We start from the raw sequence: 14028 nt of genomic DNA, 5'->3' as shown, positions 1-14028 counted from the left end.
ACAGTCTTCAGGCTCTGTATGACCTTTGGGACTGTTGAGTAGGACTGTTGAGAATAAGATTAACAACTGTTCATACAATAAACAGATTTTTCTTAAAGGAGCACATGGTCATCCTTGGATTGCCTGTGCCCACTGTGAGATCTAACCTTTCTGTTTGTAAACAAATACTGCAGTCACATAGTCATTTCCCCTCATTATTGTTTTTGGGCAGTTAGAACATGATTCAAATGTCATTAGCAATTATGCCTACATTACCTATATAATGTTCACTTTACATGGCATGGTTTTAAATCTTAACAGGATAATTCATGGTTGCCATTTTGTTTCTGAAGTTGGGCTCTTCATCATTGTTGAGGAAGCGAATGCACTGAGAGGAACTGTTTAATACCTCTAGCGGCCACCTCCATAACTCTGGTTTGAACTGCATGTTCCAGTTTCTGCTGGCGACAGCGAATTTCAAGTTAATGAGATCCTAATCCAATGTATAAAACAGCACGCTCTCTGGTGACATTTAAGGAGGTAATTAAAGCATGATAGGTGAGAACAGTGGGGGTGAATTTTAGAGAGCAACGGAAAGTGTGAATCCATAGCATAATGGTCAACATCTACAGTACATCTGTAGAAAAGTACAGATGAAGGCTTCACAGATAGCGGCCATTTTTAAAATAAATTACCCATAGATTGATGGCCAGGTTTGGTCTGCCAAGTTGGGTGCAAACACAAATAAACGAGAGCAGACCTAACAGCATCAAGGCAGCCTCAGAGTCACCATTGGCTTCTGTCTGTCTGTAATTTGATCAACCCACTTCGATGTCTGGCATTATGAGGAACATTCGTGGGTATGAGTAAGTCCATTAACCCTGGTCTCAAAGAACACATTGTTGAGAGGGTTGGAGACCAAGGCAGTGAAATATTTTTGAGGGAGATAGGAGAGAGAGAGAGAAAGAGAGAGAGAGAGAGAGAGAGAGAGAGAGAGAAAGAAAGAGAGAGGGAGGGAGAAAGCAAAGCGCTTGAAGTGTTTACTTCACACAGTCTCTCGCTAATTTCTCTCTGTGGGTGGAACGATAATGGCCCGCGTTGGGAGACATGGGGTGCATTCATTCCCTGCAGTCTGCATATAACTGCTCCCAACATTCCCCCGATGCGTCCAGCATGGCGCCAGCTGGACAAGGCAAGACTCCAGAGGACAAATGCGGCCAGTGTTTCGCAGTGCAAAGCTGAAAACGATTCCATGAAAAGTGGAAGAATGTCACAACAACACTATTTCCATGACGGAACCTATCGTCATTTGAGGGGGGGCGTTCTGTATGATGCAATCTGTGGATGATTCCACGATACTGAGCTCTTGTAAATACTCCTAGCAGAAAGGCTATTCTTAAGACGAGATCATTTAGTTTATTTAAATTGAATTCGGTTCGGGAGGGCATGGAGATGAGTGTCAGGTGTCCATTGAAATGCAAGAGAAAGAGCTTCCTGCTCAAGCATTAATATTCACACATTTGGTCCTCCTTATCACAAAGCTATGCGACCTGGGTAAATGTCACCACGCTTTGCACATGCCCTTTGTATTATAGCTTCACATTAGAAGATGGGGGTGGGGAGCCGGACTGAGGTTGGAAGGGCTGCAAGGCCCAATTAGTCATTGTACTCACACTTTGGAGGAAATCAAATAATTTCCTGTTTGTCAGCATCTGACCAACCCCTGCCCATGGAGGTATCATGTGACACGGGGTCAGGGAGAGGTCATCGGTCCTCGTGTCTCAGGTTAGGCTTGTTCATTTATCTCCCCCTTCCAGGCCCTCAAATAATTAATATCTATTGAATATTCCACCTGAGACCATTACGGAGACAAGGGAGAGCAGGTTGAATAAATCTGGAAGTTGAAACACAGAAGGGACACGCATAGTTGCAGCTGTTTTTTTGGGGGGGGCTTTTCACGGCACCTCAGAAGAACACTGGCACAACTTCATCCAGAATAAATCTAACTATAAAGACAGGAATCATGTGTGTCTGCTGTCTGTCTGATTCACTATTATCTCCAGAACCCGGAACTGTATGAAGTTCACATGTGGCAGGTGTACTTGCTCAGGACCCAAGGAAGTGCATTGTCGAGTGTAAAGCTGAAAAAAACAAAATATTTGGCTACTTTTAACAATGTCATCATAGACCTGTAGTCCCGTGCACTGATACTGACATGATAAAGCTACCAATGTGGGTGCTTGGTCCGGTTTAGCTCAGTCATGTAATGCAATATACAAGTACTGTATCTTCGATAAATGTTGGGTTCATGCAGTTAAAGTCAAGTCTTTGGATGTTCATCATATATATAAGTGTCATGCTTGTAGGACGCAATCCTCAGCAGGGTGGAATCATATATAATCAAGTCTTCCTGTCAAATGAAACAATAATAACACCTGTAGACAGTAGCATTGACAATGTTATTAGCATTGCTAACAATTGCATGGCTATCGTAGGTTAGTTCCAGTACAGCGTCACTATTGATCTCTTTAACTCTAAATGACCCTTTTAGATACCCAGTTATACAAATCAACTGAATCAGGTTTATTTTCTTCTTCTGTAGCTACCTCAACAAACCTTTTCAAATTTCAAATATTAACCATTACTTGTTTCCGTCTTATTAGAGATGGGGATTCCAAGAACTGTACAACCCCACTAATCTGCCAGCAACGTTTTGTCAGCAAAAATTCCCCATCCATTGTCAATTCCCACAAGCGTTACTGTAAATGTCGTGTTGTATGAATCTGTTTGCGAGTGTGTACATGTATATGCAGGTGTTTATTATGTTGAGAAGAATCTGCTGGCGTCTGTTGTCAAATTCTTTGTTTGTGTTATGTTACAAAGAGGAGAAGCCAATAAAATTATTATATAAGCAAACAAAAACATGCCAGAAACCTTCTTGTTAGAGTAGCCTTGAAATCTCCAGAATATGATGGTCTACAGATAAGAAAATTCATATTATTGGTCATTCTTGGGAACATGAAGATGGTAACAACATAAAGAATGCCATGAAACACAAGATCACTGATGTGGTTGTACTTCATCTTCTGGCCTTTGAGTGCCCTGAGCTAAACTGAAAAAAACCTTGTCCTTCATGTGGGAGTAAATGTTGACGCTGAAGTGAATCATCCAAGCACTTTACTACAGTACTGGTGCAAAGGTGATGGCCAAAACCATCGGTTTCATTTCAATGATTCATCTGGACGATGAATTCTGACTTAATTGGTTTTACAAGAGAATGTCAGATTTATTTCTTGAGTAGTTTGGTTAATGAGGGCCATAATTATCGAATGATCAACTGAATAAAGTAGTCATGGTCAGATGTCTTCATCATTTATGGGGCTTGTCACAACAGCAAGTGATTTAATTAATACTGTAAAGCATGATTTATGAAAACTGTTGTAAACAAACACTGTGTTACCGAATGCAAATGTCAGTGATTCAAGTGCAATCACAGTTGTTTGACAGACACTACAAAACCCTTGAGAGAATTGGAGAAGAAATACAATGTACATTAAAGTATGTCAATGGTTTTAAGACATATAGACTAGTATTATAGTATTATCACACTACGTGTGTGTGTGTGTCTGTGTGTGTACTGTTTGTGTGTGTTTGACTCTCATGAATTAAGTTTAATTGAGCTGGTAACATAGGTGCTCTTATAATACACCTGGTTCAGTAGACTTACAGTGTGACCATAAGTTGTTTGTGGTTGAAATCACGTCTTCTCCATGCTTTGACATCACCTGGCCTTAGGCCGCTGTGTAGAAAGAACACCCCCCTCGCTCACTTGTTCAAACAAAGGTGGGTGGAGGAGGCTATGAGCCACAAAGATAGCAAGATTAACGAAGAACAACAGGGATCGCTCAAATGAATGACAGCGAGCCGACAACAAACTCTCACAATACTGGCGCCATACTGGACAGCTCTCCCTCTCAAGTAAACAACGGACTTACAGTGTGGAACAATTGTTGTTGCCTGGTTTTGTTATTAGGGGCCGGGCAGCCTCAGCTAGATCCCTCTTGTATTTCCCAATATTCGGAATCTTCTTCTTCCTAGGAAGTCTGACTTCCCATGCTTGAAAAATCACCAGTCCAGTCCAGTCCAGTCCAGTCCAGTCCAGTCCAGTCCAGGCCAGGCCAGTCCAGGCCAGTCCAGGCCAGTCCAGTCCAGGCCAGTCCAGTCCTATGTCAAAAGTCCTCAACTGGCATTGTGGACTAATAATCCTGATGGTGGCACTACAGCAACAGTCTAAAGTTTAAAACTTGTAAAACATTGTTACAAAATCAGATGCTATCACTTTGTAGCCACCACCAAAACGTAGGCCCAAGTGAGTAGTGAGTTTACTTCGAGCTGGCAGGAATTTTGAAGTCCATTACTCTGTTTTTCTCAAAAACTGTAAAACGTATCAAACCCTACTCCTCCCAGATTTTTGGCCAATTGACACCCCAATTGCTACACTACATCTTCAGACTGTCCTCCACAAATGATCTTTAAAGATTTTTTAAATATCAAAAATTGAGCCCACAGCGCATCAACATGTTAGACTGTAAACAGTACTGTATGCAAACTGTACTCACTCGCATTTCCAATGTTCATGAAAAAAAATGACAACATTTTCATGACATGGTATGTGTAATGTGACATTTTTCAGAATTTCATATCAAAAACTGAATTTTTGACAGTATTTTGAAGTTTGTCCTCATTTTGTCCCCTCAAACTACTGCTGTTCATACAAGAAAGAAATCACTACCCACAATCCTATAGAGCAACAGCAATGTCTCCACCAATCAGAGACGTTGTTGTGGGCAACCCCGCCCCAATAGCAGACCCTAGAACTACAACTGGCTAAATTGACTCTGATGGCAGGTAGCTCAACAAGAGCTCAAGCTAAAAATGCTAATGTATATTTAATTGTGCTGTGGAATGATTTTTTAATGATATTTTAAATTTGTAGATGTTACTGTTTCTTCATCTTGTATGTTGTAGCTGTTACTTTCTTCTTGTTTGCATCTCTTCATCTGACCAGTCTTTTATCTGCTTACATCTCAATCAGCCCCACCTATGTTCAATCCAATCAAATCAGTCAATCAGTGAATCCATGCTCAGTCCAGAGTCCCACAACTCATTCCCATCACAGTATATATGCCTACTAATATGTTAATGCAGGATTCCTACAGTGTAAATATCTAGCTATGACATTTAGATTTTTTTTTAGGTCAAAATGCCAGCTTTTCACTTGGCTCAATAGAATATGACCTTCCCTTGGTGTCTGGTTGTGAGTTCAAGCCCCGGGTGATGCAGAATAAACATGCTAATGCTACTCAGGCATTGTACTGTTTGGATTTCAGTCACATGATTTTAAGATGTTTTTTTTATATATATTTTTTTTTAATATAATTTGGGCCAGGCATAGACTCTCATGTATTTGTCATTTGTCTCCTTCCTCTTCCTCCTCAAAATGCCCGGCCCAGATCCAGTGCTGCATAGCAGCTCTAATTTTATTTGTAATGCAGTGGAAATGTCTCCATCTTGGCCGCTACTGAAATCTGCTCACCTTTCCCCCTGTTCTTTTCAATTAGTGTGTAGCATGCTAGCACAGGGTCTCCTCAAGGGAGGCCTCATCCCCAGAGGACAGACTGCATTAGCGGTCATATGTCAACCAGATTTGTACGATTATTCATTACAATTAATTGCCTCTCTCTCTCAGGGCCTGTGACGGTGGCTCATTGCATGGAGCTGGAAATTGAAAGTGGCTTCGTATTTGATATTCCACATGTGGGAGCTATGGCCATAGCTTTGTTCTCAGCTTATGCTGGTTTCTGTATATTTGTTACTTGACAAGGGAATTTCTGAAAAACAGGTTTGCGAGTGACACACTTATACAGTAGTGTAGCCTACTGTACTAGACAGAGCAACTACAAATTTGTTGTATTAAATTATTGTATGTAAAACAAATCTAACTCTCTCTCCCTCTTTACAAATACAAAATAGAATCCACGGTGTTACCAATTACATAACTTGTTAATGGTAGTCATTTGAGTTCAGGATTGGAGCCCAACAAATGGCTCAGACTCCTTAATTATGTTCTACTTTATGCTGATGAACACCTTTGAATTCCTATTAGCCCCACCCAATCTGTGGTGGTGCAATGAAACGAGGATTACAGATAGATGAGGGTGGACGGTCCAGTGAAACACCTTGACACAGGGAGAGCAAAAAGCCACCATTTCATCCGTATGAATGAACTTGGTCCAATGAAGGTATCGAAAAAAAACGTATTGGATTTGCAGCAAACCAATTGGTTTGAAGCACTTGAGATGGATGACAAAGCAAGGCCTAGTTACACGCATCTTTGACGTTGATAGAAACAGCGGGCCGAGGCTTGAGTATTTCTCGTAGATACACTGTAGTGTAGCGTCAGACCAAAGGTCCTGCTCCTTGGTTATTACTGTACTTGCCAGAGCACCTCAGGCTACTGTAGGGACAGTTCAGCTCTCATAATGGAGGGTCATCAGGATATTCCCACAAGAGAAATGCAAGCTTGTTATGTAGAGAAATATGAATGACGGTCAGCCATGTGAAGAGGGTATGTCCTAATAATAACACACAAGTCACACACAACAAAACAATGTGCGTAAGAAACCAGATACATCTAATTGGATAATTGCATGTTTTCTGAAAAGCTATTGAGATCGACTTACCGTGAAGGAATACGAATCTCTTTCATTTTGGATAAGGCTGAAATTTCATCCAAAAAGACAAACGTAGTGTAGAAGCTTATGTTGAAGTCCATATACCCATCAGGTATCTGTAACAGACTAGGGCTGGCAGTTACAAGAGCCCTTGCTGTCAAGACATTGTGCTGCAGCCCCCCTGTGACAACAAACTGATGGGCTGAGTCAGTTACAATCAGGGGTGTAGTGGTGAATACAGAGGTGGATACTGTGTGTGTGTGTGTGTGTGTGTGAGTGCAGAGTTTACTCACTACGTTTCTGCTCATTGATTAATACAGTTGATCTGAAAACAGGTGAGTAAACTATCAGCCTCATTTTAAAGGGGTGGGTAAACTGGGTTAACCCCTGGTTACCATCAGAAGCTGTACACAACAGAAAGCTGTGGAATTATTATTTTTTCTGTCACGACAATTGAATGTCCAAGGACCGTCAAAATAAGTTTGTAATAGTAAAACTATTTTCCTCAATATATATCTTTATTTCTTTATGTTTGTACACATAATTTTTTTCAATATCTCTGAATAGTTGTATGGCAGGGCGGAAATATTGTAGTTAAATTCATATGATTCCATACCATGATTCAAAAGGCACATGTCGTACATACATTATACATTCCCTAATTTTGAATCAATATGGATAACTGCAAAATACCCACAAGTACAGTAGCAACTGAATAATAAAGGAGTTCAAAAATAATCCAAGAGCAGACAGATACTGTACATCTAAACACAAGCAATAACTGCACTCAAGCCCTCCTTTTATCAAATTTCAGCACAATCTTCATTTCATAAACTATGGAGTTCACCTCAATCAAAATTATAATGAATAATATATTTGTATAAATATATAACAATGTAAAAAAAGTGGATCAAAGCGTCTATATGGGTATGATATGAAAACAGTAATAGTAAGTTAGTACAGTAAGTAAGTAAGTAAGTAGTAAGTATGGGTTCAGATCATTGTTTCTAGCAAGCTGGAAACCTTGCTATTTACTGTAAACTGTAGATGTTTGGCTGGAAGTGCAAAAGCACAAGCCAGCGTGTGCGAGAGCAGCTTCAGACATATAGAAACACCAGTGTGCTACAGGGAACCATCACAACCAGAAACCAAAAAACAAACGTAGAAAAGGACATGCTTCAAAAAATCACACACGAGACAAAGCAACATTCAGTGCATGGCGTGAATCTGACAATAAGGACAGCCACAGGACAAACAAAACAAGCCAGAAAAGTATTAAACGATATAAACTCATGCTGATAAAGTATTTAAGTGTTAATGAACATAAAAACAGAGTATTGTATGCATGTTTAAGTGTGGAGTCGGAGGCACTCAAGTGTTAGGATCGCAGTCCAGAGCCACGAGTGACTGGCAAGATCGATCCTGCACACTCAGACTTCAATGTCAAGCATAAGTTCCTTAATATTACCCGGCCAAGTCCATTCCACAAAAACACACTCTAGAGCGTTACCAGTGTCTACACTTGATTTGGCCGAATTCTGAACTGTCTCATCCCTGATTACAATACCTAACGATCCTATTAGCATTCCACTCCCTCCCAATCACCAACTCCAAGGTTAAACACAACACCTGTTGGGGCGTTCCAGATAAGCAGATGGACTGAGCTCGCCGTCGGGCTTTGCGAAGCGGCGAGCAGCGTTTCGAGGGATGCCGATTGGCTCACACGCCCCCGCCGCTGCGGTCCACGGTCACGGGACCCCTCATGTCCAGGGTCTGCTCGGCGGCCTTCATGAGGATGGCCAGCCGACTGTCCGACACCTGGCCCTTTTTCACTGCATTCATCAGCTGGAGGGAGAGAGAGAGAGAGAGAGAGAGAGAGAGAGAACAAAAACAAAGGTCACAAAGGTCACTACCGTAAATGGGTGTCAAAGTGGGGAATCTATGTCCATGTGCCGTTTCATAATACTGCACAAAAGCTTATATAAGAGTCACGACCGTCGGAAAACCGCAACAGGTCCTGAATCCAAGCAGCACTTGTCCGCCATCGCAAACCACAAGCTCTCCACAACGGACTCCCTGGATCCATCCCATCCATATGGAACCATTCCACAGGACTTCACCGGTATCTGGGTCAGACATATACACTAACTAGCCCTCACCAGCTGTCACCAGCTTCTCTAATGAATCTATTTTAGCCTCCGCAATGGCTTCTCAGTCCAACCAGGAAGACTGGTCATTACCCTGGCTCATTACCCTAGCTCATAGCGGAGGGGGCTAGACATCTAATTAGCACTCTCTAGTGGAACCTACTGGTCTGTGTGAGGGTAAGGGTGGAGGAGACCTGGGGTTTCACACCTCTGCCTCCATTTGTAGGAGGTCTTGTCAAGTCCTGCCAATTGGTGATGACAGAATAAAAAAAAATGGGGAAGAGCACTTTTTTTTAGTTATGGAGTTGTATCTGCGGACGTTCATCTGCGTGTAAAACGGCAGGGGGGCTAGGATGGTAGCACAGGATTGAAGAGGTAGATGATTGTGTGTGTGTGTGTGTGTGTGTGTGTGTGTGCGCACATGTGTGTACTCTGTACTGTATGTGCATGTGCATATGTGAGTGGCCTTGTGTGCGTCTGCATACAGCATGTGTCTGCATGTGTCTCTGTGTGTGTGTGTGTGTGCCTGTCTGTAGGTATGTGTGTGCAGTAGGTGTGTGCAGGTGTGTGTGTATGTGCCTAGGTGTGTTGAGGTAATGGATCTTACTCCCTCAGGGTTCTATTATCGTAGTCCTCTTGTCTGGTCATATTTGCTCAGGTTCTCACGGTAAAGAGGAGACAGATATTGACCAAGGTCTGGCAAATTAATGGATCTCTTTATCAGTGAGACGGAGAATGGGAGCCATGGATACACGCAAATACACATGCACACACACACACACACACACACACACACACACACACACACACACACACACACACACACACACACACGCACGCTCTTACGCACACTCAAATGATCAAACGTCACACAATTTATATAAAAATATTTCGATTTGCAAGGACACATTGATCTCTAATCTTCTTTCTGGTGGAAATGCCTACCTGTAAAAACTCGTGGATTTCCACCTGTCCGTTTTTGTTGAGGTCCACTTCGTTGAGGATTTCATGGAGAGCGTTCTCGTCAATCTGGATGCCAATTCTCTGTGGGAGAACAGAGGCTGGTGAGATACGAGCGGAACCAGGAAATGACATCACTCCCATGTCCACTATGTGGAACAGATGCTCACCTGTAAAACGCTCTGGACATCCACGGTGGTGATGAACCCTTTATTCTCTTTGTCAAATTTGTGGAAGCGTTTTGTGTACCTGTCGATCACACACAGCATAGTCATTGAGGACATGTCTCGGACGTCCAAAGGGCAGTTATAAACTTTTATAATAAGGTTATAAATGATGGGAAGAGACAAACAGAGCAAACACATGACCACAAGGTCAGACGCTCCGGTACCTGGCTATTTCCTGTTCCTCCAGGGTGTTCTCTGTTTTGGTGAGCTGTTCTGACCGGGACCTGTAGCCCATCTCCAGGTAGAGGAACTTCTTCGCCGTGTCCAGCTCCTCCTGCAAACCCACAGAGGGAATGAGTTCTCTCTCATACACACACACGCACACACACACACACATGCGCACACACACACACACACACACACACACACACACGCACAAGTTTGCCCAAACACGCACACACACACGCACACGCACACATTTGCCCAAACACGCACACACACACACACGCGCGCGTGCACACACACACGTTTGCCCAAACACGGACACGTGCACACACACAAGGCAAGTTTATTTGTAGAGCACATTTCAGCAACAAGGCCATTCAAAGTGCTTTACATGAGACATTAAAAGCATCAAGACAAAGCGCAACACATTAAAGGTCATATGAAACGAAATGCAAAAAAGGACATTTAAAACAAAATGCAGGAAAAATAAAATACAGGAATAAGTTACAGTGTATGAATGAATAATTATTTGCAGCGGCAAAAAATTAAAGTCTTCAGTCTTAATTTTAAAGAACTGAGAGTTGCAGCAGACCTGCAGTTTTCTGAAAGTTTGTTCCAGATATGTGGAGCAAAAAAACTGAACGCTGCTTCTCCATGTTTTGTTTTAACTCTGGGGACACACAAGTTTGCCCAAACACGCACACACATGCACAACACACACACACACACACACACACACACACACACACACACACACACACACACACACACACACAGCCCTGGAGGGACAAACACAGGAAGGGTGTGGACCTCCTGTTGTGTGCAGACTGAAAAACAGTTCTGAGGTAATGTGATCTAAACAGAATCAAAGCAGCCTGCACATTTACTGTGGGACAACCAACACAAGTTTTTTTTTTAATATATATATTTTTTAGAGTGTGCCAAAAATAAGGTAAACAAAAATGACAATAGTTTACCATGCACAAAAATAGCTAATGGAGAATAAAATGAGGGCTCTCATGGTTTATTGGAAGTATTGAAAGTATTGACTGAAAGTATTGAATGACTATTAATTGTTAATTATATGACTAATAAAGTTAGATCTGATATAACTTCTGTAAAGTATTTAAATCACACCAGAGCTTGGCAGTATTGCAAATGTGTAATAAGCTATCTACGAGCTGGCTGCGAGGGAAAATTCAGTCTGCCACGGTAAATTCAGAGCGCTTCACAGTTAAGGTTTGTGGGTTTATGCACGCCCACACTCCCAAATAAGGCCGCAGAAGAACGCTCCGTGTCTCTGATTGGATCTCAGCACGTGAGAACCAGGTGTGGCCACGCCTCTATGGGAGGTGGCATCCTCTGCTCCAAACTACATTTTTTCCCTAAAGCTCCAGGTGTACAGTAGTTCCCTGCCACTGAATTTTAGAATAGCTGTAGCAGCGCTAAACATTGGTCTGCATACAAACACACGGCTTTCACAGAAGAGCTCGTTTACTGATGCCTCTCAATTTATAGTAGCAATATAAATTTATTTAAATGTTTTAAAAATCATACAAAAATCATACATATTTGTTTCTTTAATGAGATGTAATGTTGGGCTTCCCAGGCATCCCCAGTGTTATCAATCACTACAGGCCAATGGCACTGATGTCTCATGCTACTTCCTGTAACCCCTTCAGTGTTGTATTGTACACATTATTTATTACAGTATGTGTTTTTTTTTAACTCTTGATCTATTCTGTACCTCTGTCCTTCTTGCTGCTGTAATGCTCAAATTCCCCCCTAGGGATTATTAAAGTTGATCTTATCTTATTTTATTTTATCTTATCTTATTTTATCTTCTGGCTATCTTATCTTATCTTCTGACTATCTTATCTTATCCTATCTTATTTTATCTTATCTTTGTCTGGGCCATCTCTCTTACCGTTTTCCTCTCCTCGCTCCAGCCCAGCTGCTGGCCCATGATGTCAACGATGCGCGGCAGGGCCTCGTCGGCCGCCTGCACGTTGAGGAAGCCCAGCCGTGTTCGCCGCGCGATTATGTCGGTGGCCGTGCAGGCGTACTCCCTGATGGCATACGCCACCTAGAGGGGAGAGAAGAGGAGGCGGGGAAGAAGAGCGAGCCGTGTTAAAAGAAAGGAGGGGTTGGATGGGAGGGACGGAAGAGAGGTTGACAGGAAGAAGAGATAGAAAGAGGGGATCAAAAAGAAACACGCCCGTGATGTAAAGCAGATCGAGGCTAACCGAGGGCTGGTGAGATTGTAGATAGCGGCTTTAATGATACTGTGATTTACCTCGCCCTCAATGTATGGGAACTCCGACACCAGTCTCTTGCCAACGATTGGCCACCTCTTCCCTGTGACCTGCGCCATCTTGGCCACGTCAAACGCCTTCCCGCCATAGGTCTCTGCCAGGTGTTGGGCCACCTGGGGATCGACAGAAACAATGGATGATTCAACAGAATCTGGTGCTTTTTTTTTTTTCTTAACATCTTATTTTTTTTAAAGGCATTTCTGCTTTATTAGATTAGGACAGTGTAGGTTACAGACACGAAAGGTGGGAGAGAGAGAGAGGGGAAGGCATGCAGCAAAGGGTGTGGGCCGGATTTGAACCCACGCTGCTGCAGAAAGGACTAGCCTTTACATGGTAAGCGCCCCAGCCCATTGAGCTACCGGGGCACCCCAATCTGGTGCTTTTAAGGTTGCAATGTCTCTAGAGTGAAAAAAGAGCACAGTCTTGACCATGACTGCAAATCGGAAGCTTGGTTTACAGTTTGACTGAGATTGATACATCGATTGACGTTCTATCTGAGTATTGCAAGACTCAAATGAGATGATTTTAGCACTCAAAGAACAGCTGAAAGAACAATACAGTACAAAATAAAAGGCTCTCAATGAGAACATCGATTTAACCGTTTAACACTTTGCAGGTGTTGAAAGGCAACATCTCGGAGATGGATGAGATCAATTCACTCCCTCTCTGACCAGTGGCCCCAGTTTAGTTATTCCAGGCTGACTACCCGGCGGTTTTGTCTAAGATGTACAGTATAATGTCTTTTAACATAACAAAGGCTTATTGGTATTCAGAGAGTTGACTTCCTTCTCATACCAAAGGTCAAAAGCTGTCAAAATATCAACGTTGACCTTTTGGAATGTTCTGGAAAATAGCAGCTCTGAGGAGGAGGCTATGTCTATGAAGAGTTGATATATTCAAGCAGGGTGGACTTTCCTATTTACACATGCATTGATTTTTTTTTAACAGTTTTGTTCAAAGGGGAACAATTGTAGCTTACATAAGATAATGTCTTGTGATACTGGAAAACCTACCACACCAACTAAGACTATGACCTAACCCAGAAATAGTTTGAAAGCACAGTACCACTCATGTGATTCCACACTGCAATGCCCACAGAGAGAAATCCAAACGGTGAGCCAAAATGGTGGACGAGCCAAAATGGTGGATGAGTGAGGCCTTCTGGCAGTTGGTGTGCTACCTCGTTCTCCAAGCCGTAGTCCTGGACCAGGCGGATGTACATGGTGGGTGTCCAGTCCTTGGCCCCCTCGAGCATCAGCCCCTTAGTCCTGCTGTGGCCGGCCTTCAGGCCGTGGGCTCGGACCGCCGCGTCCAGCGTCTCCTCCGCCATGGAGCGGTAGGTGGTCCACTTCCCCCCGGCGATGGTGACCAGGCCGCTGTCGCTGACGTTTACGATGTGGTTCCTGCAGATGGACTGGGTGTCCTTGGAGTTGGGGTCTGTGACCAGGGGACGGATGCCGCTCCAGGCCGCCAGCACGTCCCCTCTACGCACTGGACAGGA

General features: G+C 43.0%; 1 protein-coding gene across 1 annotated transcript in view; it reads right to left on the bottom strand.

Moving 5' to 3' along the window:
* Nucleotides 1-7293: 7293 nt before the first annotated feature.
* The window catches only part of gpd2 (glycerol-3-phosphate dehydrogenase 2 (mitochondrial)), an 18137-nt gene continuing 11402 nt past the window's right edge, over nucleotides 7294-14028 (bottom strand). Inside the window, exons 10-16 of the mRNA XM_084440380.1 lie at nucleotides 13708-14018; nucleotides 12509-12640; nucleotides 12140-12298; nucleotides 10212-10321; nucleotides 9991-10069; nucleotides 9806-9904; nucleotides 7294-8558 (exon numbers count right to left, since the gene is read on the bottom strand). Of these exons, the coding sequence (XP_084296506.1) occupies nucleotides 8433-8558; nucleotides 9806-9904; nucleotides 9991-10069; nucleotides 10212-10321; nucleotides 12140-12298; nucleotides 12509-12640; nucleotides 13708-14018 (1016 nt within the window). The 3' untranslated portion in view covers nucleotides 7294-8432. The remainder of the gene's footprint in view (nucleotides 8559-9805; nucleotides 9905-9990; nucleotides 10070-10211; nucleotides 10322-12139; nucleotides 12299-12508; nucleotides 12641-13707; nucleotides 14019-14028) is intronic.

Source organism: Borostomias antarcticus (genome assembly GCF_949987555.1).
Source record: "Borostomias antarcticus genome assembly, chromosome: 6".
Lineage (NCBI taxonomy): Eukaryota > Metazoa > Chordata > Actinopteri > Stomiiformes > Stomiidae > Borostomias > Borostomias antarcticus.
Note: the sequence above shows the minus strand (reverse complement) of the source record. Positions and strands in the feature narration are given on the sequence as shown.